This window comes from Panthera uncia (genome assembly GCF_023721935.1).
Source record: "Panthera uncia isolate 11264 chromosome A1 unlocalized genomic scaffold, Puncia_PCG_1.0 HiC_scaffold_17, whole genome shotgun sequence".
Classification (NCBI taxonomy): Eukaryota; Metazoa; Chordata; class Mammalia; order Carnivora; family Felidae; genus Panthera; species Panthera uncia.
The window spans coordinates 653,709-678,973 of NW_026057577.1; the positions used below are offsets into that span (position 1 = coordinate 653,709).

At 35.1% G+C, this 25,265-nt stretch overlaps 1 protein-coding gene across 2 annotated transcripts; it reads right to left on the reverse strand.

The window, feature by feature from the left end:
* Positions 1-1,219: 1,219 nt before the first annotated feature.
* LOC125935328 (olfactory receptor 2T1-like) lies at positions 1,220-24,997 on the reverse strand. Of its 2 annotated transcripts, XM_049648936.1 has the most exons (4): positions 24,667-24,997; positions 19,894-20,132; positions 19,189-19,794; positions 1,220-2,437 (listed from the first exon to the last, which is right to left on the reverse strand). In XM_049648936.1, the coding sequence occupies exons 2-4, from the start codon at positions 20,002-20,004 to the stop codon at positions 1,448-1,450; spliced, it is 1,707 nt and encodes a 568-aa protein (XP_049504893.1). In that variant the 5' UTR covers positions 20,005-20,132; positions 24,667-24,997; the 3' UTR covers positions 1,220-1,447. The 2 variants fall into 2 exon arrangements, with proteins under 2 accessions (XP_049504893.1, XP_049504895.1); XM_049648938.1 differs by lacking the exon at positions 19,894-20,132 and having other exon boundaries at positions 24,776-24,997.
* Positions 24,998-25,265: the final 268 nt, after the last annotated feature.

A 25,265-nucleotide genomic window follows, 5' to 3' on the forward strand; every position in this document is an offset into this window, starting at 1 on the left:
TAAAGATTATGAATACATGTTTGTTAGAAATTCACCTGAGTGTGTTTATTCTGTGGTGCAGAGAACAGATATGTTCAGCTTTAGTCACTGTTGCTTCATACCATGTGGTAGGGATTCAAGCTGTTTGCTTGATTGCTTGTTTGTGTTTTATTTTTATTGCTTTCCCCCATTGGAATGTAAACTTTTTTGAGTATAGGTGCTTTATCTATCTTGCTCACAGCTATGATGAACAAATGAATGCCTGGACAAATGAGTGAGAAAGCTATATCTGAAAGATATAGTGTTCAATCAACCACACTTCTTTTTTGCAATCCAGTGAACTAATTTAAAATGTTACCATACAGAAGTCCCTCACTTCCCTGAACCTCACTGTTATCATCTGTAATTACAACTCTTAGTATGTACTTTATTTTTATGAAGTTATTAGATGATGATGAATGTATGTGAATTTTTAAGTTTTAGAGAGATTAGTATGATTGATTATGATTATTAATAATTTCATAAAGTAACCCCTATGATACTTAAGTAAACTTCTTATATAATCAAATGCAACATTGAACATGATTTGCTATACACTTATTGTCCTCAATTCTTGGATCATGGGGAGCATGAATATGGAATATAAACAAACTTCTACTATCCAACTGTTGTATGGTTAACCCTGATGACATTGTGACATATTTGAAAATTCACTTTAGTATCCTCCCAAACCATACTCCTGTATGTTTAGTAAATGTTTAGGCATATAATATCCTCATGTTGCCTTTTTTGGGCGAGGTTCTTTGCTCTCATCCATGAATGTTAACTTATCTGACAAATAGTTTTCACTTATGTGTTGCAAATAAAAGTTAAATACTACATTTCTACTTAAAGTAAAACATGCCTAATTATTGCAGGAGTATAATGGCTATTAAAAAAAAAACTATATTCAGTGACTCTTCCTACCAACTGAAAAACTGGAACAAACAGAGCTTCACAACTATCTTCCTAAAGGCTATGTCAGGTATTAGTCTTCAAAATAGAGAAGATAATATTTCTCTTATACTTAGATGGTAAGTATAATTATACAGGATTATCACATATACAGAAATTACCATCTTGCCTCCTGCACTCTTCAACACAGTTCATGCAATTTAAAATTGCATGCAATTTATTTTTATCTCTAAAACGTAAAAACTTCAAGCAAGATTTTTTTTATTTCTTAAAAACACTGGGCATTTATTTTGAATGCAAGTGAACTGGTCATAATAAATGGAAGATATAAGAAAGGAAAGAAGAGATGAAGGAATGAAGATTAAGAGGATACATTTCTTATATTGCTCTTTTTCTTTTCCTTTTTCTTCTTCTGCACAATTAAATCTTCCCTCCAGGTTAATCCTTCATTAAGAGCATGGCCACAATGTCCACAAAGGCTCCTATTTGTCATCCACATGAGAAGAAGACATTGTCAAAACACATCTCCTGACACTTTTCGTGTACATTTGAACCTGCCCATTGCCCTCTTCAGAGCTCCAGTCACATCCTTGTTCCTCAGACTGTAGATGAGTGGATTCAGCATTGGTGTAAGGATTGTGTAGAACACAGAGAAGACTGTATCCTGGGCTGGGCTATGGTAAGAGTGTGGAAGCATGTAGGTATACATGGCAGCCCCATAGAACAAGGTCACTACTGTCATGTGAGATGAACAGGTGGCAAATGCCTTCTTTCTTCCCTCAACTGAACTCATGTGGTGGACTGTGGTCAGGATTTGGGCATAAGAAGCAATCACCACAGAGAAAGGAATCAGCAACATCAGGACACAGCACACATACATTACTGTTTCATAGAGGGCTGTGTCTGCACATGCCAAACTCAAGACTGCAGGTGCCTCACAAAAGAAATGGTTAATTTCCCGGGAGTTGCAGAAAGGAAAGGTCATGGTTATGGGAGTTAGAAGGAAGCCATCCAAAAAGCCTCCAAACCAGGAACCTGCTATGATCATCCAACAGACCTGGCGACTCATAAGGACAGGGTAGCGAAGGGGGTTACAGATGGCCACATAGCGGTCATAGGCCATGAGGCCCAGTAGGAAGAACTCAGCTCCCACAAGGGTGAGGTAGAGGAAGTGCTGAGCTGTGCACCCCATAAAGGATATGGTTCTTTGACCCAGCAGATAATCAACCAGCATCTTGGGCACAATGGTGGAGATGTACATCATGTCAATGAAGGAGAGATGGCTGAGAAGGAAGTACATAGGAGTGTGCAGTCGAGAATCAGTGTGGATCAGGAAGATCATAATCCCATTGGCCATCAATGCAGTGAAAAAGATGATAGAGACAATGGCAAAGAGAAGGCCTGAGATGTCCTTCTTGTTGAACAGTCCCATCAAGGTGAAGTCTGTAGAGGATGTGTTGTACACTTCCATGGATCCCATGATGGTGCTGCTGTGACCTAGAATCTTCCAAATAAAATGAGAATATTCGCAGGGAATTAATATAAGGACATATAGGTTGATTGTTAAGCAAAAACTTGTAAAAGTCTGAAGAAAATACCTAAAAATATTTCCTTACAATTTTGATGCTGGTATCTATCATTTAATCTATTATAGAATGTTTTTACATAAAATTGATCACCTTAAATCAATAATTCTTTAAATACATTTGACAAGATTATGTCAACAGATGCTATTGTACTATAGTGATACATATAACAACACATAGTGTATAAACCATATTGTTATTCTGTTAAACATACCCTAGTCTGGTGTGTGCATGTGTGTGTGCGTGCGTGTGTGTGTGTGTGTGTGTGTGTGACTACTATGTTAGTTTAAATCGGCGTCCTTATTAAATGAATCTTTTTTTTTAAGTTTATTTATTTATTTTGAGAGAAAGGGAGAGAGAGAGAGTGAGCAAGGGAGGGGCAGAGAGAGAAGTTGAGAGAGAATCCCAAGCAGGCTCCACATTGTGCAGTGCCTAATGCATGGCTCCATCCCACAAACCATGAGATCATGACTGGAGCCCAAATCAGGAGTCAGACCTTCAACTGACTGAACCACCCGAGTGCCCCAAAGGAATCATTATCATAATCAACAATACCACCATCTTAAAAATATCCCAGCACTGACGATAAGTAGTCTATCTCTGCCATTTAGCTACAAATGAGTGATTGTCAATGTGGACTGTGAGAATTTGAGAATTATGAGTATTCTTTTGATACCATTTCATCTGTGTTGCAGACAAAATTGTATGGGATAAAATGGGAAATAGAAACCACTCTTGCAAACTCAGAAAAAAAAAGAGGCAATCACTCTTATAGAATTATTTTTGTTTATTTTTAAGAAATAAATTTAAATTTAGGATGATGAAGAATTGGCATTAGGATTATGTATTAGCATCAGCATTCGCTATTTATTAGTATTTAGTATTTGCAATTAGGATTCAGAGGAAATAACACAGGGACATACATGGTTAGCCATAAACCACCTGCTATTTTTGGAGATTGAATTTTTTTCATATAGATTGGTAATTAAAAATACTGATCATATTTTACTTAATTTCAAGTGGTGATAAAAGAAAAAATCTACAAGCTTTTTTGAAAGTTAATTATTATTTTTCATATGTTTAACATTAAGTATGTCAAGGTAAGATATATTTTACCAATGTGTTTTAAGGTAGATTGACCAAACTAATCCATTCCTGTAAATATTATGCAAATATGAGCATTTGAATTAATTGCACAGAAAAGAAAATGCTATCAAGAATAATTACAGGGGCACCCGGGTGGCTTAGTCAGTTGAATGTCTGACTCTTGATTTTTGGCTCAAATCATGATCCAAGGGTGGTGGAATCAAGCCCCACATCGGACTCCATACTGAGTATGGAGAGAGATTCTCTCTCTCTCTCTCTCTCTCTCTCTCTCTCTGCTCCTCTTCCCTGTTGTGCACACTCTCTCTACCTATTCTATCTTATTTAAAAATTTAAAAAGAATAATTAGAACAACACTGTGAAGAGTTTACTTTGTGCCAAGTGCTTCATTTCGATTGACTTGTTGAGCTTCACAATAAACCTAAGAAGTGAGGAACTATAACCCTCATATCACTGATGGCAGAATTGTGAATAATGTTCTTCTGGTCACACATACTCTTAATAGCGGGGATGTTTGGACCAGGCAGCCTCAAATCATTCTGTGCTCTTACCTACAATCAAAAAATTAGGCATTTACATTATCTGTCAAATTAAATATGCCAACAATGTAAATTTGTGAATTTTTTAACTATATGCAATAATTAATATTGCTAATGAAAATATGTCATAATTGAGAATATACCACACAAATTATTATACTCAAGACTGCTGTTTTTAATAGAATAAACTCTATTTTTTCTCTTTTATCTTTTTATGTGTATGAATTTCAAACTATTTGAAACTCATTTTATAAATTTCCCTGACACCATATACCATGTCATCATCATTTCCAATCGGCCTCATTTCCTTTACCTTTCTAATTAAAATATATATCTAAAGGGCAACTGCTGTCAAGTTTATGGAATAGCCTAAATATAAGTTGTATTCTGTTTCCACACCTTTCACATTTTCAGTCTAACTCTTATGATGCACGAAATTCCCAGTAACAGAGGCAAAATTATGTATTCCTTTACAAGGTCAAGTAGTTTTCCCTGTTCATCATTCACATGCATTCCAAAATATTTTAAAAATATCTATCTTTCTGTTTTTTTTTTCTCTATCTCATCCTATAGTCCTAGCATAACAAAGGCAAACTCTAAAGTCTTCTCTATTTTGCATCTGGCTGGCCTTACTCTCCTTTTTGCACGTAAAAGTTCTAAATGGTCAGAGAGCAAGTCCTGTTTGGTTAAATCTGCTATTTTACTATGAGGAAATATGATGAGAAGGACCCATACTTATTAAATTTCTGCTGAGAACAGATTGTATTACTTTGTTATGGTTAGTACAAATGAAGATAATCAGAAAATGTCTAGAATAATTATGTGACCTTATACAGGAATTTCCTTCTGCAATATTATAGTAGACATAGATTAAAGCAAAATTTAGAATCAGATGAATTGAGTTCTTCTACTCATGTTAATGCTGTTACCTTGGATTCTCTCCCCCAAACACTCTGAGCCTCAGTTTCCATTTATATTAGATTTATTTTTTTTAATTTTTTAATGTTTATTTATTTTCAGAGAGAGAGAGGGAGAGAGTGAGGAGACAGAGTGAGTGAGGGAGGAGCAAAGAGAGAGGGAGACACTAAATCTGAAACAGGCTTCAGGCTCTGATGTCAGCAAAGAGCCCGATGTGGGGCTCGAACTCAGGAACCATGAGATCATGACCTGAGTTGAAGTGGGACACTTAAATGACTGAGCCACCCAGATGCCCCTAGATTTAGATAATATAATATACAGGGCTACTCTATGGATCAAATGAGAAATTCTTAGATGATAATATTTTATACAATGCAAAGTAAAATGCCAATGTTTTACCCATATATGTTAGTTATTTCAAAACTATTGGTATGTGAGAATCTCCAATTTCTAATTTAAGTAGTCCACATATTCAACTAAAATACATGGATTTGAATTGCAAAATAGTCTTTGAATTCAATTGTATGGGCTCTGGAATTCCTGGAAAAACTATTTCAGCCATTAAATTCTATATTTTTTCTCTAATTATGTCTTCACTTGAAGGAAATCTCCTTTAGCATAAATTCTCAGAAATATGTACATCACATTTAAGCCTGAAGAGAATCTGAACATCTATGAAAAGCGTATATATGCTTGGGCTGGAAATTATGAGAACATAAGAAAAAAGTTATTAAGTAGCACCAGAGTGGCTCAGTAAGTTAAGCATCTGACTCTTGACTTCAGCTCAGGTCATGATCTCATGGTCCATGGGTTCCAGCCTTGCATCGGGCTCCATACTGATAGTATGGAGCCTGCTTGGGATTCTCTCTCCTCTCTCTGCCTCTCTCTCTCTTTCTTTCTCTTTCTCTCTTTCAAAATAAATAAATAAATAAAATTGAAAAAAAAATATTAAATGAAATTGACATGACTTTATTGGATGAAATTGTCTTCAGAACTTACTTAAATTATATTTGTTACACTATATCACAAATTTTTAAAAAATGTAATACATTTATTTTATCTTGACATTTGCAAATATTCCCTTATTTTGTAAGGAGTAACACATTTGATTGAGTAGAGATGTTTGAAATTACTTCTCCTACCTAACTTGAAGTCAGGATATGATTCTTGCTCAGGCCTGGGATGATCACTAAGCCCATCCTTTTAATAAAATTGCAATGGAATCTCTAAGTTGTAAGTTGCAGCCTTTCCCTGATTCTATATGACCACTGGTGAACTTTCTGCCAAATGAAAGAACATACTTCATGTTCTTTCAGTGCAACAGGTCCATTGCTAGGAAGCTCTGTGCTCACTTGCATTAAGAATTGCCTCATGAAACTTCCATCTTTGGCTTCTAGATCTGCTCAGAAGCAGCTTCTTCCTTTTTTAACTTTCAGCCTTTCATAATGTGAATATGGTTATAATCTTTCTTCATGCTTTTCTGTGTCAAGCTTCCTGATTACCATATGAATGCACTCATGAAGACCTTGCCAAAATGCTCAAGTTTCAGACACTAACTTGAGATGGTCTTTGACAATGTCCATTTTAAAACGCAATATCTCAATTTCAGCAACTACTTCATGTGAAGCTTTTCTGATGCAGAATACACTAAGAATATTACTTTTATATTTTTATATCAGATTAATCACACTGTTGACACATTATGTACACATTAAAACTCTTCTGGTTGAATTATTATATGAGAGTTCCCCAGCCAGGTCAATTCTTAGTTGTGCAGTTTTTTTTTTTTTTTTTAATGTTTATTTATTTTTGAGAAAGAGAGAGAGAGACAGACAGAATGCGAGTGAGGGCAGGGCAGAGAGAGAGAGAGAGAGAGAGAGAGTATCTGAAACAGGCTTCAGGCTCTGAGCTGTCAGACACGGAGCCTGATGTGGGGCTCAAATCCATGAGCTGTGAGATCATGACCTCAGCCCAAGTCAGATGCTTAACTGAATGAGCCATCCAGGAACCCTCATACTTGTGAAGTTTTTAAAATAAATGCAAAACCTTACATTTAACCCTGAATCTTCTTTATATTTCTAAATTCTGAAAAAATTGTAATCATCCATAATCAAATCAAATTGAATAAGAAAGACATAATTATTAGACAGTAAAATGTCAATGTAATCAGACAATTTTACCAAGTGTCTATTATTGTTTACAACATCAATCCAAGAAGTGACTTAGAACTATATTCCTTTGTTGACCATGTAGTCCTGCCAGAACCTCTAAAGAGATCACACACTTGGATAACCATTGGATAACCATAATTAGAGAGACCCACTCTTTCTGATTAAAGTTTATTCCATGGTATGGTGGACATTTATAAAAATGTTTCGGAACCACTATCAGAGTGGAACTGAAATATACAAGTATCTGTACAACCTTTAAAATCATTATGGAAGAGTGATATGTAAAATGTTTGCATTACTGACAATGCAAGAGCTCTGGGCTTGAAGTCAGAGGATCTACAACTGAAATATACAGTTGCCTGTATGACCTTTAAAATCATTATGGAAGAGTGATATGTAAAATGTTTGCATCACTGACAAGGCAAGAGCTCTGAGCTTGAAGTCAGAGGACCTACAGGAGTCTGTCTATGTGTCATTAAGGCAAGTACCTCCATCTTCCAAACTTCAGTTTTCTTTTCTGTAAAAAGAGTGCAAGGATACAAAGGCAATCATGCCAGTGCTGGTGGTGATGGGAGCTCCAGCAGGGAATTAGGAAAACTTTTCATAATTGATGCCCTATAAACTAAGACTAAATGCAACTTTTTCATTTAAATTTTCTGTGTCTTTCCAATAATATTGCCCTTTTCCCATCCAATTAATAAGGTCAATTTTTGCTTAAGTCATTAAAAAAGAAAAAAAAGAGAAAAGGAAAGATTTTGCTAAGATCATGTACACACAGACATAAACAGGTATTATTAGGAAAGAATATTCTTTGCACTGTTCCACTCAATAGCACCATTACAACTGTATATTTGAAATGCATTCTCTAGATAATTTCCAGAAATAATTAAACAAGCAGTCTGCTTCTCAATGTATTTGAGGTGGGGGACGTGGGGCAGTCATCACATCACTAAGTTTCCACCTGAGATTTGCATCCCGTGAGTTGTAGACAGCCCTGTCTCCATTTCCTTAAATTTAACTTGCATAAGTCTTTGATTTATTGAGACCCTTAAAAAATGTTGTGGAAGCTCATTTATTTCCTTATTCAACAAATATTTAAAGTGTCATTTGAAGAGCCAGGCTATGTGCTCATCAGCATTTGATTAGTCACCTGTGATCTTGGTGGACACCTTCAATAGACCTGGATTTTCATTAAAGAAATAGGAATTAACAATAAACAGAGTTGGTCTAGTATTTCAGCAGCCCCTAGATAATCACTAAATTGCTTAACTTTAATAATGAATTTTGCATTGTGCAGAAAAACTTCAAACTATTTAATCCAACCATTTAATTTCCAAAGAGCTTCAAAATGATTTATTCATTTACCCAATATCTTCCCATTTTAACCCCATCAATTTACAATCCTCGATACTTTTCTCAGGCATGCAATTTGACTGCTATGTATTAAAAGCAGCTTGCTACACACATTTCTTGGTATGCATAAAAGAAGGGAATGCACATCATCAATATAAAAAATCACCTGATGCCTAAGTTTATACTAAACTTAGGTTCAACTAAGATAATCTCTGTCACTTACTTAGAGGTGAATCCTCTCCACACAGTCATTCAGAGTAGGGTGCGTTGTTCAAAGGTAAAGACGGTTATACAAAATTTGTTAAAAATGAATGAATGAATAAATGAATGAATGAATGAATGAATACATAAATACAAAAAAAAAAACTCAGGAAAGCATAAGAACTTTCTATAACTAAGAAAGAAATGGGAATTGAACAAAGACTTCAGAAAACAGAAAGTGATCTGTTACTAGAAGAGAAATTATTGTTTAATGGATTTGATTTATCCTCTAGTTTATGTTAACAAATTAAAAACACAAAGCTATTCACAGTCATAGGTATCCATGGTAGGAGAGATTTCAAGATCTGGCCAGTCTGTATGCCCACATGTCTGCTGCATGAAAATCCAGCACACAGAGGTTTTTAATTTGTATTTGTGAACTTGAATTTTCTGAACTATAGACTAAAAGTATCCTTAGCAACTGGTGATGGAATTAGCACAAAGAGATATGCACAGCAAGTTATCAAGAGCTATTTTGCAATATAACTCTGCAGAAGGAAGTATCATTAAAAGAAAATTTCCATACTAAAACTCCTGAGACATTTTGCAATGCCAGGACAAATCATACAAATTTTCCATTCTTCTATAAAGGTGTGTTAATTCTTGCATTCTATCTTTACAAGAAAATAGCTAGAAACCAAAAAGAGACAATTATGAAAGATTAAGAAGGAAGAAAGCTGCAGACCATTAAAGAATGCTAAATCATCTCTGGGTGTTCTGTGTTTGGATTCCCTAGCACAAAGGGGAGCACCCAGAGTGAAAAGAGGCAGGAATTTAAATAGTTTTATGACAATGACAGAAAATGAGGTGCTCTTAAAAAGAGCACATCTCATCCCTATGGATTTCAGTATATATTAATGAGACAGATTTGTCACAGCTAATTAGAATTGTATTCATGGGGTGGAAGAGAGTGAGCCCTAAAGTCATATTGGGCTTTGAAAAAATGTTTCCAACACTTGGTTCCCAAGTGCAAGTCCCTGATATTCTGACCATTTCATCAGAAATTTCCTCCAGCATCTTTTCCTACTAGAGAAATGTGGGAATTACCATGAAAAACAATAAAAAATATTAAAAATAGCCTAATTCATGCTATTTTTTAACATTTTATTGATGTAATAATAATTATTACATCTGTGTATTATGGCAATACATACCTTGAGGAAAATATGAATTGTTTAAAAATTTAGAATATTCCTTAATATCCAGAGATAGTTGCCAGAAACATATCATATAGAAAGTTATCTGTACAGGGGCACCTGTGTGGCTCAGTTGGTTGGGCTTTGTGGGTTCGAACCCTGCATCCGGCTCTGTGCTGACAGCTCAAAGTCTGGAACCTGCTTCGGATTCTGTCTCCTTCTCTTTCTGCTCCTACCCCACTCATTCTCTCTCTCTCTCTCTCTCTCTGTCTTTCTTTCTCTCAAAAATAAGTAAACATATTTAAAAAAAGATTATCTGGGGGCTCCTAGGTGGCTCAGTCATTTGGGCGTCCAGCTTCGGCTCAGGTCTTGGTCTCCCAGTTCATGAATTTGAGCCCTGTGTCAGACTCTGTGCTTACACCTCAGAGCCTGGAGCCCGTTTCAGATTCTGTGTCTCCCTCTCTCTCTGACCCTCCCCCATTCATGCTCTGTCTCTCTCTGTCTCAAAAATAAACATTAAAAAAATTATAAAAAAAATAAAAAAAGATTATCTGTACAAAATTGCATTTCCATTGTGTGTATACATACATGCATAAGTACAGTGTATGTGTGCATACACACACATACTGTATAATATTTATATACTAACACATATATATGCATGGGTATGTTTATGTATTACATATAGTTTGGCAATTTATATTGTTCACGAACTACTTCTTAAGAAGTGTCCTTCATGTGAAATACTCTTCCAAATGTAACAGTCAATGTCCACAGGATATTCTATCTTATGGATATACTCCATTATATTTAACCAATATTTCAATTTTGATGCACACATTGTTTTAACAGTGGCAGTAATAAATCATGTAATGATAAAAATTCTTATACTTAATTTTGAGTGTGGATCCTTGAGTGTTTTTTTTCACAACGTTTTCTTCCATCAGAACTATTTAATCATTTTGTGTAAATATATTTAAAGTTTTTATTTATTTTTTAAGTTTGTATTTATTTTGAGATTGTATATATATGTATGCATATATATGTATATATACATACATATGTATGTATATATATGTATATGCATACATATATATGAGAGAGAGCACGAGAGAGAGAGAGCTAGTAGGGGAAGGGCAAAGAGAGAGGGAGAGAGAGAATCCCAAGCAGATTCTGCGCCGTTAGCTCAGAACCTCATGTGGGGCTGGATCACGTAACTGTGATGTCATGACCTGATCCAAAATCAAGAGTTGGATGTTTAACTTACTGAGACACCCAGGTGCCTCTTTATTTCACTTTTAAGTTTCATTTTTACAATTTCCCACTTTACTTTTCTACTGCCTATCAGTTCCCATTTCCCTGATGCATTCTCATAACACTGTAAAATTAAATAAACACACAAATTTACATGTCTGGTAATTCTGGCATAAGATGACTTAATATAATTATTTTTAAATTTTTTGAGTAAGGTTAAAACTTTGAATATCTGTTCATTTGTTTTTATTTATTATAAATGCTATTTTTTTTAACTTTCTCTTTGAATATTTAAGTATGAATATGTGTCTTCCCTGTATGTCTCAAGTATTGCTTGCTTTTTCTTGTTTTTTTTTAATTTTGTTATTGTTCATAGCTTTTTTTTGTTAATCAATAATATTTTTTTAATTATGGAGTAAAAGTCATCATTACATCTGTAGTTTCTTCTGCTGATTCTATACTTTGAAATCCTTGAATAGCTTCATTGTGAGAAACTTGTTTTTTAACTTTTATCAGTTTTCATTTGTCTGTATGTGGGGATGTTTTACACTTAATTCTTCAAAGTCTAGAAATTGGAGATATGAATATGAAGCAGACATTTACTGTATTGTCTCTGAAAATTATGTATTTGTCTTAAAATCAACTATTGATAATTTATTCCTTTATCCAGTCAGTTTCAATGTCATTTTTTTTCATATACTAAATCTTTATAATTTTCAGGAACTTAACTCTTCTAATTCTTAAAACTGTAACTAAAAACTAACATTTTATCAGATATGTCATTTGAAATATTTTTCCCCATTCTGAAGGCTGCCTTTTAGTTTTTTTATTGTTTCCTTTGCTGTGCAGAGATTTTTATTTTGATAAAGTCCCAATAGTTCATTTTTGGTTTTGTTTTCCTTGCCTCAGGAGACACATCTACAAAGAAGTTACAAGGCTGATGTTCTCCTCTAGGATTTTGTTTCAAGTCTTACATTTAGGTCATCAATCCATTTTGAATTTATTTTTCTGTATGGTATAAGAAAGTGGTCCAGTTTCATTTTTCTGCATGTTCCTATCATGTATGTTGGTTTTCCCAACATCATTCGTTGAAAAGACTGTCTTTTTTCCATTAAATATTATTTCCTGCTTTGTCAAAGATGAGTTGACTATATAGTTGTGGGTCTATTTCTGGGTTTTCTATTCTGTTCCATTAGCATGTGTGTTTATATTTGTGTTTGTACCCTGGTGTATGATCATTACAGATTTTTAATATAACTTGAACTCTGTTACATTGATCCATGTGTCTGTTTTTGCCTAAAGAAAGCAGAAGAAATAATATAATAAAGATTAGAGCAGAAATAAATACTTTTTTAGAAAAAAAATAAGTAATTGTATTAAAAAAAAAACTAAGAGCTGGTTCTTTGAAAGACTTAACAAATTGATAAACCCTTAGCCAGACTCATCAAAAGAAAAAGAAACAGATAAAATCACAAATTAAAAAGGAGAGATCACAACCATCACCACAAAATGCAATTATAATAGCATACTACGAAAAATTATATGCCAACAAACTAGGCAATCTGGGTAAATGGACAAAATCCTAGAAACTCACTATTATTACTGAAACAGGAAGAATTAGAAAATTTGAACTGATCCATAACCATCACAGACATTGAATCTGTAATCAACAATCTCCCAACAAACAAGACTCCTGGGTCTGATGGTTTCCCAGGGGAATTCAACCAGACATTAAAGGAGAGTTAATACCTGTTCTTCTCAAACTGTTCCAAAATATATAAATAGAAGGAAAAAGTCCAAGCTCTTTCTATGAAGCCAACATTACATTGATTCCAAAACCAAAGACCCCACTACACAGGATAACTGTAGGCCAATGTTCTTGATGAGCTTGGGTGCAAAAATTCTCAACAATTCAACAGTACATTAAGAGAATTATCCACCATGATTAAGTGGGATCTCTCCTGGGCTCTAGGGCTGGTTCAATATTCACAAATCAATCAATGTAGTACACCACATTAATAAAAGAAAAGATAATAACCTTATGATCTTGTCAATAGATGCAGAAAAAGCATTTGACAAAATACAACATTCATTCTTGATTAAAAAAAAAAAAAAAAACCTCAACAAAGTAGGGACACATAGAACATATCTTAACATCATAAAGACCATATATGAAAAACCCACAGCTAACATCAGTCTTAGCAAAAACTGAAAGACTTTCCCGGGTCAGGAATAAGACAGGGATGTCCACTCTTACCATTACTATTTAAGATAGCACTGGAAGTGCTAGCCTAAGCATCAGACAACAAAAAGAAATAAAAGGCATCCAAATCGGCAAGGAAGAAGTAAAAATTTCACTATTTGTGGAGGTCATGATACTCTATGGAGAAAAACCTGTAAGACTCCACCAAAAAATTGTAGAAGTAATACATGAATTCAGCAAAATCATAGATATAAAATCAATGTGCAGAAATCTGTTGCATTTCCATACACCAATAACGAAGCAGCAGAAATAGGAATCAAAGAATCAATTCCAATTGCAATTGCACTAAAACCAGTAAAATACCTACGAATAAACCTCACTAAAAAGGTGAAAGGTTTGTATTCCAAAAACGATAGAACATTTATGAAAGAAACTGAAGAGGACATAAAGAAATGGAAAAGCATTCCATGCTCATGGATTAGAAGAACAAACATTGTTACAATGTCTATACTATCCAAAATAATTTACACATTTAATGCAGTCTCTATCAAAATACCACAAGCATTTTTCACAGAGTGAAAAACCTGTGAAATCAACCTGATTTTTCTGCTCCACGCCTGAACAGCTCACAAGTGGAGAAATGACTACATACTCCTTTAAAGGACTTAAAAATTTTGCACTATATTTGCACAGCTATTATGGTCTGAGCTACATAACTTTTAGTATTTGAAACTTGTATTGAATGATAAAATACTCTCTGAGAAGAAAACCATTCCACTCACTCTAATGAAGACTTTTCCTTGCAGTAACAGCTTTCATTTGAGATTGTTTTCTCCTAGTGTGGAGAAGACAGAGATCAGGGAAATATTGACCATTTATTTCTCCTCCACACACAGATTCTGCATTACCAGTACCCTCTTACATATTCAGGAGGGGGAAGGAATGCTGACTTGAATTGTGGAATGCTAAGGAAATGTTACCTACCATATGCACAAGTGAAACTAAATGACATTTGGTCCAAGTTCTACTAATTAACTATTCTTTCTAAAAAATATTATCCTCATTGCTACCCACTCCCAAAATGCACACAGCCAAATCCTAAAAGTAAGGCTAATAAAATTAACAAAATTTTATTATTTAATGCCCATCCCCACCCCACTTTTACCAGCTCCATTATATCTTGTGACAGCTTCTAGTGATTTCTTGAGTGAAATACAGTATCAGAGGGTTACATGGGTTTTAAGAAGGTTTTTATTAATAAAGTTTAAATCTTACTTTTTTTGGTTCACAGAAAGTTCAGCAGATGGTTCAGTGAGTTACCATATATTCCTTCTCTTTCTCCTATTATTTATATCCTGTATTAGTGTGGTTCATATATTATAATTGATGCGCTAATTTTCATAAATTATTATTAGTTACGGTCTATAGTTTATATCAGGATTCACTCATCCTGTTCTATGAATTTGGACAAATGCATGTCATGTAACTTCCACTACAGCATCATACAGAATAGTTTAACTGCCCCAAATCCTGCGTGTTCTCCCTATTCATCCTTTCCTCTCCCTAAGCCCTTGGCAGTCCTAATCTTTTTATTATTTCTATAGAGCTTCTTTTTCTAGGATGTCATATAGCTGGAATCATATAGTATGTAGCTTTTTCAGATTATCTTCTTTCACTTTGTCCTATACGTTGAAGATTCCTTCATGTCTTTCCATGGCTTGATAGCTCAATTCTTTTTATTGCTGTATCATATTCTATTGTCTAAATGTACTGTAGTTTGTCCATTCACCTACTAAAGATAACTTGATTAATTCTAAGTTTTGGGTGATTATGAAAAAAAATTCTATAAACATCCACTTGCAGGTTTTTGTATAAACATAAGTTTCCGAATCAGTTGGGTAAATCATGAGAAACACAATTTCCAGGTCATATGGTACGGCTATGTTTCATTTTGTAATAAACTACCAAACTGTCTCTTCAAGTAGATGTACGATTTTGCATCCCCACCAGCAATGAATGTGAATTCCTGTATTTTAGAATTTTGGTATTGCCAGCAGTTTGAATTACAGCCATTCTAAATTTTTTTTTTAACGTTTATTTATTTTTGAGACAGAGAGAGACAGAGCATGAACGGGGGAGGGTCAGAGAGAGGGAGACACAGAATCCGAAACAGGCTCCAGGCTGTCAGCACAGAGCCCGACGTTGGGCTCAAACTCACGGACTGCAAGATCCGTGACCTGAGCCAAAGTCGGCCGCTCAACCGACTGAGCCACCCAGGTGCCCCAAATTATAGCCATTCTAGTAGGAGTGTGATTCAATATAATTGTTGTTTTAATTATTATATTTTGAAAGTATGCTTATTTATCCTTTTTCTAATCATTCTAAAAACATTTACTTTCAATTCCTGTAGTTGGGATATTAAATTTACCTATTATCAATCCTTTGTACCTTAGTATAATTAACAAGGGAGTATGATTATGTAAGCTAAGGATAGAAAAAGGAAAATGGGGGAAGTAAGAAAAAAAAGCATGGATATTATGAAGATGAAAAGCAATTACATTTGTTAAAAATAGCTAAAATAATACTAACATTAATTACATTTTTCATATTTGATCTTTAAAATCTTATAAAGAAAAATATATATTAGCTAAAATGTCACAGGAAAGGAAATTTGGTTCCATTGATATTAAGTGATGGGCAGAGTTTCTTGAAAAAAATGGACCTGAAATTAATGCTCAGTTTTCAGGATCAGTCCCCTCTTTCTTTTCTGTTTTATGTATTGTGTTTCTTGTACTTCACCATCTTTGAGTTGGAAAGAAACTCCCTAATATCTAACACATGATGCTCCCCAAGCCAGTCTGAAAAGATCGAAGGATATGAAATCTTCCAGAAAGAAAGACTCAAAAAGATTAACTCTGGTTTGCAACTGATAGCCTTGCTGAATTAGATGCAAGCAGGTCTGTTTTCCTGATTAACTGGTAGTCCAATCCACAGTGTTCCAACATGTACTGTTTCATTGGTTAAATATTTTGTCTACCACTCAACAGCTTTTATAGTGCAGTAGAAGGCTTGGGTGTATTTACCTCACCCACCACAAGTGCCTGTCAGCAGCAAAACATCACTGAACCCAGTCAGGATTTTTTCAGACTGGTAAGAACACAAAGCCTGGCATAGCACCATCCAGAAATGGCCCAAGAGGTCTGGGATATGGTTCAAGTTCTTCAACTGGGTCTACAATTAAACCTAAACACATGCATTCTCTGGATTTCAGCTTCCTAAAGAAATTGTACTAAGTCATTTCCAAAGAATTTGCCAGCTCTAGCTTTCAAATGAAAAACTACTTCTTTTCTTCCATTTTGAAATGTTATCCAATGGAAAACCAAATGTTGCAACAAAGAAAAAGTGGGCTATTCACTTTTTCTTTGAAAGAGAAAGATTTATAAAAACATCCCCACACAACTTACATCTAGAGAGACATTCCAGAAATCTAATAATTTTAATGAATTGAAGAAACTTAAAATGGATTAGTGAATTTGTGAATTAACTGAGCACTTTTTTCTCTCTTATCTCTCAATGTCTTCTGATGTAATAATTAATTACCATTTAACAAATATAACATCATAGAATTGACCTACAGAGGATTAGTCTGCATTTCTGCAATAATATATGATTCATTTTCTCCAGCTCTAAATTTACATAAAGGAAGAATGTTTTCAGTTGCTAATCAAAGAAAGATGTCTGGGTTTTCTAAATACTGATTTGTGTGTACTTAAGTATTCCCTTTGAAGTGTTCTGACACTTTAGTCTCTTTCAAATGTATACACCTCTAACCCTTTCATAAACCCCATTAATATGCCTTTAAACAATGTAATAAACATCACTAATTTTTATGAGAACACTGACAGTGATCAGACTATGTAATATTAACCAGACATTTGGGAGCATTTATATAAATTAATTACAATCAGAGGAGTGGTGTGAGATAAGAATTGGAGTTGTATAGTTTGTTGTCACCTTGGTTTCCATACAACACCTAGTGCTCATCCCAACAAGTGCCCTCCTCCCCGCCCACCACCCACTTTCCCCTCTTCTCCAACCCCCCATCTACCCTCAGTTTGTTCTCAGTCCTTAAGAGTCTCTTATGGTTTGCCCCCCTCTCTCTCTGTAACTTTTTTCCCCTTCCCCTCCTCCATGGTCTTCTGTTAAGTTTCTCAAGATCCACATATGAGTGAAAACATATGATGTCTGTTTTTCTCTGCCTGGCTTATTTCATTTAGCATAATACCCTCCAGTTCCATTCACATTGCTACAAATAGCCAGATTTCATTCTTTCTCATTTCCAGGTAGTTTTCCATTGTATATATTAGCCACATCTTCTTTATCCATTCATCAGTTGATGGACACTTAGGCTCTTTCCATAATTTGGCTATTGTTGAAAGTGCTGCTATAAACATTGGGGTACATGTGCCCCTATTCATCACCACACATATTTATTTCTATCAATGATCAAAGCAATAGAAAAGTAAAACAACAATTAAAAAAAAAAAGAACTGGAATCGTAACCAGCATAGAGGGTTGCTCCAGGTGGTATGTAAAGTTTTTTCTATAAGATGTTTTTCAGGAACCCAACTCAGAAGACCCACATGAAAAGGCAAAGCACCAAGACCTTTAGAAGAGGACATGATATGTGCAGACATGGGATTTAACACAGAACCATTTTGAGCCAGATCAGAGCTGAAGCATGTGCAGAATTCCCCTGAACTTCTCTACCTTTAACTTTAGAGGATTACAACACTAAAATCTGCTCTGGAGGCAGATCCTAGGCAATTTTTTGAACTTGAGACATATGCACTATCATGTAAATGTGGTAAGTATGCACAGTAAACCTGGAATGCCTAAGTAATAGAATATGTATAAGTTCCCTAGTGTATATGCAAGCTTCTGGCCTCTGCCCCATCTGCATACTAAATAAAAGCTAATTGCACTATCCCCAAAGAGATACAATGCTTTAGGAAATATCCCCAGTATTCTCCTTAGTTACTGCAAGGAAATAAAAGCTTCCATACCAGACTGACTGTATGCCTTGTATGTGCTACTGGCTTGCGTTCACCAAGCAAAGGGACCCATTGCGTCCAGTAACAGAATGGGAGGACATGGAGAAATAATAAACACCAGCGGTATTTAGGCACTCTGGCATTATTCATGTTACAAGGTTTCACATTTTTGACAAAATTAGTGCTGATGCACTTTTCAGCATAACTGGCATTGGCAGTTGCTGAATACATTAGTAATATTACCTATGGTATAACCCCAAGTAATAGCACCCATGCACACCTGAGCAGATGTGGATGATTTAGACTGTCAGAATCCTTCCCGTGTCACACCATGAACCCCTTGACATCTTGCCAAGACCCTTTTAAAGGCCCCAGTTACATCTGTGTTTCTCAAGCTGTAAATGAGAGGATTTAACAAAGGAGTGAGAATGGTGTAAAAGGCGGAGAAGACCTTGTCTTTGATCGGTGTGTGGTAGGATTGGGGAAGCATATATGTATACAGGGCTGCCCCATAAAACAAGGTCACCACCATTATGTGTGATGAGCAGGTGGCAAAAGCCTTCTTCTTCCCTTCTGCTGACTTCATCTGGTGCACTGTGATGAGAATTCGGGCATAGGAAGCAATTATCACAGAGAAGGGGATCAGCAGCATCATGACACAGCAAACATACATTACCATTTCATAGGCAGCTTTGTCACCACAGGCCAGCCTCAGCATGGTAGGTGCTTCACAGAAGAAGTGATTGATCTTGCGGGAACTGCAGAATGGGAGACTCATGGTGATCGGAGTGAGGAGGAAGCTGTCCAAAGCACCACCAAACCAAGAGCTGGCCAAAATCATCCAACAGACCCGGTGGCTCATAAGAACAGGATAGCGAAGCGGGTTGCAGATGGCCACATAGCGGTCATAAGCCATGAGTCCTAGCAGGAAAAATTCAGCCCCCACAAAACCCATGTAGAGAAAGTGCTGGGCTGTACAGGCAGCGAAGGAGATAGTCCCCTTGCCCACAAGATAATTGACCAGCATCTTGGGCACAATGGTAGAGATGTACATCATGTCAATGAAGGAGAGGTGGCTGAGCAGGAAGTACATGGGGGTATGGAGGTAAGGGTCTATATGGATCAGGAAGATCATGACCCCATTAACTATCATGGCCATGAAGAATACAGCACAAATTATGCTGAAAAGGAAGCCTGAGGTTGCACCATGAGTGAAGAGCCCTATGAGGGTGAAGTCACTGGAACAGGTTTTATTGTCTCCAACCATGGTGTTAAGTTGGACCTAGAGTGGTAAGGAAATAAGTGGGGGGTTAAAGAAAATTCCAGTAGATAATATGAATCATTTAAGATGTAAGTATAAGCATTAGTAAATTAAAATTACTTGTATAGTATTAAACATTTTGTTCATGTGTATATGTTGTGGGGTGGATTTGCAGGTTCTTTCTTGGATATTTCTTCTTGTTGAGGAACAATTTTGAAGCTGAGTCTCCATGGCATGAAGACGAATGGATATTTGGCAATTGATCAGTTTAAGGGAGTGCAGTTATTATTGAAGAATGTGTGGACCCCACAGATCTTCACCTAGAGTTGGCTTCATGTTTATTTAAAACACGGATAGGGCTGTAAAACAATTGATTGAGTTAATTAAAGTAACCAAATAATTTAGGAAGATGTTTTATTGAATTGGGAAGTTTATGGCAACTATGAAACTGACCTGCCTCATCTAGACATAACCATTAAGTTGTAGATATGGCTGAAAATTATGCAATATAGTAAATTGAATACTGCATTGTCCATCTGATCATTATTCAACCTTATTTTTTTCTTCACTCATTTGTTGAATTAGTAAATTGTACACCTGAAACTACAATTATACTGTATGTTAACTAACTGGAATTTAAATAAAAACAAACCAACAAAAAGATAAAGTGATTCTATTATATAATAAAACACACTAAATAAAATTACAGGCATTGTTCATTAAAATATCAGAGAACCTGGGGTGCCTGGGTGGCTCAGTCAGTTGAGTGTCTGATTTTGGCTCAGGTCATGATCTCATGATCAGTGAGCTGGAGCCCGGCACTGGGCTCTGTGCTGACAGCTCAGAACCTAGAGCCTGCTTCAGATTCTGTCTCCCTCTCTCTCTCTGCCCCTCCCCCACTCATGCTCTGTTCTCTGTCAGAAATGAATAAACGTTATTTTTTTTAATATCAGAGAACCTGAAAAACGCACACACACACTAATGCCCCATAATTATGAACTACTCTCAATTATAAATGTGGATTAAAATCTCCCCCAAATTAATATTAGTTATTAAACCCAGCAATGCATTAAAAAACCATATCTGCAAATCTGTTCATATAAACCCACTCCCTCTCCTTTTGTTAAAAAAAATAATGTTTATTTTTGAGAGAGAGAGAGAGAGAGAGAGAGGGAGAGTGAGCACAAACAGGGGCTGAAGCTCAGAGCCCGACACAGGTTTCAAACTCATGAGCTGTGAGATCATGACCTGATCCAAAGTCAGACGCTTAAGTGACTGAGTCATGGGCGCCCCTCCCTCTCCCTCCTAATATGCTTTAAAGTTCAGCATTATTTTTGGGCTAACGATAAAAGTCCTGAATGTGGTTTGCATGAACTTTGGTAGCCTGAATATTCAGGACTCTGTTCTCTAGTGCTTTGCCAGTTTCTCACATTTGTCTCCAAGAAAATAACCAGACTCAAAAGTCCCCCCTGCCTGGAACACAATTATTCTCTATTTATGTGGTTTCTATAATCCTAGGTCTCAGCTCACATAACTTCCCACATGGACCCTTTCTGGTGTCAGTTATAGTGTCAAATACTCTCATGATATGTTAACATATTTGTTCATAACATCAACAAAATATTGATACACAATATCAACAAAAATGATGAAATAGCTGGTACTAAACTTGGAGAAAAGTGTAAAATTAACAAAATGCACCCTTAATTGAAATTCTAATAGGAACTTTTTTCTGGAGAAACTTGGTGAAATAATTCTAAAGTGTATCTGAAAGAATGAGCATATGTTAAATTTCCAGAGGGAAAAATGTTAAAAATTGACAGTACATTCACCTCTGTAACACCTATGCAAAATACAGAAGCTGAACAACTAGACAGAAAAGACGGATTAGAAATAAACATCCCTCACCACCACCACTCTCCAAAATATACAGAAAATCATAGCATGTAAATGGTTGCTGCACATAAGAATTCAAATAAATGGAAGGATTAATTTAATAATATATATATGGAAGTGAAGGAAAACCAAAAATATCACCCCAAACTCTTTCTCTGACATAAAAGTTATTTTGAGCTGAAGGAAATTAAGCAGAAGCAAACTCAGATAATTCTCTTTTCTACCTAAGGGCAGAATATAAATTATCCTTTTCCTAGAGACAGACTCTTATCAGCCCAGAGATGGCCCCTAATAAATCTGCAAAAAATCTTACTCTATTTGTTCCCTCCCTTATATTTACATTTCCAATGTGCTGCTCTTGGAAGTCTAAGAGTCCTATAATTTCTCTACAAACTCATTGTTCTTTTTTGAAGATGCTATATAAGTCTCAGTTTTAAGACATCACCTTGAGTTACTTTTTTTGTTTTGGTTTCTCCTAGGTGTTATACACTGCATGCATTAATAAGCTGTTTTTCTTTTATTGATTTGTCATTTTGTTAAAGAATCTCACCTAAACATTACATGAATAGAGGTAAAATTTTGTCTCCCCTACAGATTAAAAAAAAAAATTACAATTTAGAGTTAAAGGTTAAGACTTTTCTTTTAAACTCACAATCTTTACATCAGGTGGCTCAAAAGCTTGAGTAAAAAACATATTACATTTCTAAAAGAAAACTTTTAGACAAAGAAATATTATTTTTCTTTTTTTTTTTAGAAATATTATTTTTCATAAGAAAAAGGTATTTTCAAAGAATGACAGTAACACTTAGAATATTCTTTAAGATTTCATTTTTAAGTAATCTCTATACCAAACGTGGGGCTCAAATTTACAACTCCAAAATCAAGAATTGCACCCTCCACCAACTGAGGAAGCCAGGTACCCCATACATTTAGGATTTTCAGTATGAGAAAGCGGGTTCTAGAGAAAATTAAAAGATTTTCTCTAGATGTTTCTGACAACATTTATTTTATATAAAACATCTTTTATAAACATCTACACTTTAGCTATTTTTACAAATTTATTCTGAGGAAAAAATAGTATGAAGATGTGAGTATATGCAAAGATGCTAATCAATCATTGCTTTTGACAGTAAAAATAAACTGGAAACAATCTAAATAATCAACATCACCAGACTGACAAAATTAAACTCTCTGCAGCTTACCTTGTACCTATTGATAATAGTGATGTAGTTTAGGGTTTCTGGTCATGTAAATATGTGCAGGATGTATTTTTTATTAAAAACACATACTACTACTCATTTACAGAAATACATATGTATAGAAAAATTATAATACTCTATACATAGTTTAGCAATTTTAGCACAGAGATAAGAAAGAATGAGCCCAAGGGCAGAGGCTCAAGAAACAGCAACCTTGAGGCTCTGCAGAATTGAATGGCGTTTGAGGAATCAGGAAGACACTTTACCAGAGCATCATAGAATCTGGTTTATTTTACTTACTGAATATTATAAACTTTATATTTAGTCCCTTTCCAAGTAAAATGGACTAGATCCTGATGGTAATCAGAGTCCCATAAACATATCTTGAATCTCTCCCTGATGCTCTCAATCTTCTGACCAGGGAGAACACCATCCTCTTACCCCCATGATAGCTTTTCCACTTGATTCCACAACTTGTAGCAGTGTGCCTAGGGTTTCTTTTTGCTCCTTCTATCTTCCCAACTACAATGTGACATATTTGAGAGTAGAGCCATCATCTAAATAGTCTTTATATTTGCAGTTATTAGAACAGTCTTGCATATAACAGATGGTCTACATATCAATAGATTACTCCTAGAATTTAATGACTCCTATACTTAATATTTTCCCATTTCAAATGTGTACATGAGGGGACAATAAATATAAATATTTGCTTTTGCTACTCCCTGTGAAATCACACTGTACCAAAAAGGCTAACTTTGAAGACCTCTTAAGTCAGAACAAAACTGGGTCTCTGGGGAAGAAAGAAAGTGAATGATATCAGTCAGAGAGATGATGTTGTCAGCCATTGGTTCCCTTCTAACCACATAAATACATTATCCATGCACTTTCAACACAGCTTAACAGCATCTTTCCAACCAACAGCTACAACCATTAATGAAAAGCACTCCCACCTTTTGGATACTGCCTCTTGATGTGTCTAAAATGGGCCACAAAATGCAATACATAGAATCAGTTCATAAAATAGTTATTGGCTTTGTCACAATGCTACCAGAATGATTTTCCATTTGATTATCTTTATCCTAAGCCCTTCTGCAAGAAAGTGATATTTGTTTTAAACAAGTGAATGGATATTTGTAGTTGAAGCAACAGAAAATTTGCAGCCCTCTCTCAATGTTTCTATGATTATTATTACACTCTACCTATATATCTATATTATATTATAGCTATACAGCATATACACATATAGTATACCTATTATACTATATTTATATACTTATATTATACTATATCTATATATATATATATATATACTATATCTATTATTATACTGATGATCCCATTTTAAGTATTCCATTTTCACCTGAAAAACCTACCTTTATGTGTGCTAAATGAGTAATGTGACAGTAGTCAGAAATAGTTAAATAATAGCCTATGTTTTAAGGTTTGAAAACTAGTTTTTAGTCTACAATTTGGGCTTTATTAGTTCAGTCAAAAATATTTGCCTTTGGACTCCTGGCTTGTGCTTCATCTACTTCCAGTCCATTCTTCTTAAGGTAGATCACCCTAATTCCTTAAACCTCCACCAAAATTTCTACTTTACAAACCTATTCAATTTAATTGTTTTGGCATCTTACTTAAGTCTTTATGTTTTAAATTTATATCAAGTTTGTTGTAAATGGAGGTGCAAAAAATATCTGAATTTTATCAAACCATTGACCTTTCTTATCCATTCTCCCGCCCATACCCCACCCTAGCCCCATGCACATTATTTAAGAGATACAAATGGTTTTCTTACCCTTAGAATGTAGGTGAAGAAGGTGATAACAGCAGATGACTTATATCTAGAAAAAGGTATATGAATCAAAAGCAAAACTAGTTACAGACAACATCACAAGAGATAAGACCTTAGAAAATAAGCAGATAAAATGGAACTTCCTTTGTTTCCTTATTTCTTATCCTCATAGAGGTCTCCTTCCTTCCTTGAAGTGATGGCAGGAGATTCAGGTTGAAAGACACAAACCATCAAAAAGAAGATTGTTAGAAGTATTTAAAGATGAAACTTTAACTGGAGCCATGGATTTTACACTTCAGTGCCACAAAAACTTTGGGGCTCATTGCACCAGAGAACCCAAAAGAACGTTTAAATAACCTGCAGAATGTCGTCATAATCATTCTGAGATTTCTTATGGAGACATCTCCTTCTAAGAATCCAAGGGTTATCAATTAAACTGGCTCTGGTTGGTATTGAACCAGACTGAGACTTCACTCAAATGTCTAAATTGTAAGCAAATGTTCCACAGCTAAAGTGATTGGGTTGAATTCTCTCCAGTATTTTTTTTTTAATTAGTAGCTTGAGAACAACTATTTTATGGATGTTTCATCACCAAACACTTA

Coding starts and splice junctions, on each gene's coding strand:
- LOC125935328 (XM_049648936.1), bottom strand. CDS start 20,004: ATGGAGACTCAGCTTCAAAATTGTTCCTCAACAAGAAGAAATATCCAA. Junction 19,795..19,893: donor AAATGTTTAATACTATACAA/GTAATTTTAATT, acceptor TTACCACTCTAG/GTCCAACTTAACACCATGGT. Junction 2,438..19,188: donor ACAAAGCTGCCTATGAAATG/GTAATGTATGTT, acceptor TTTATTTGGAAG/ATTCTAGGTCACAGCAGCAC.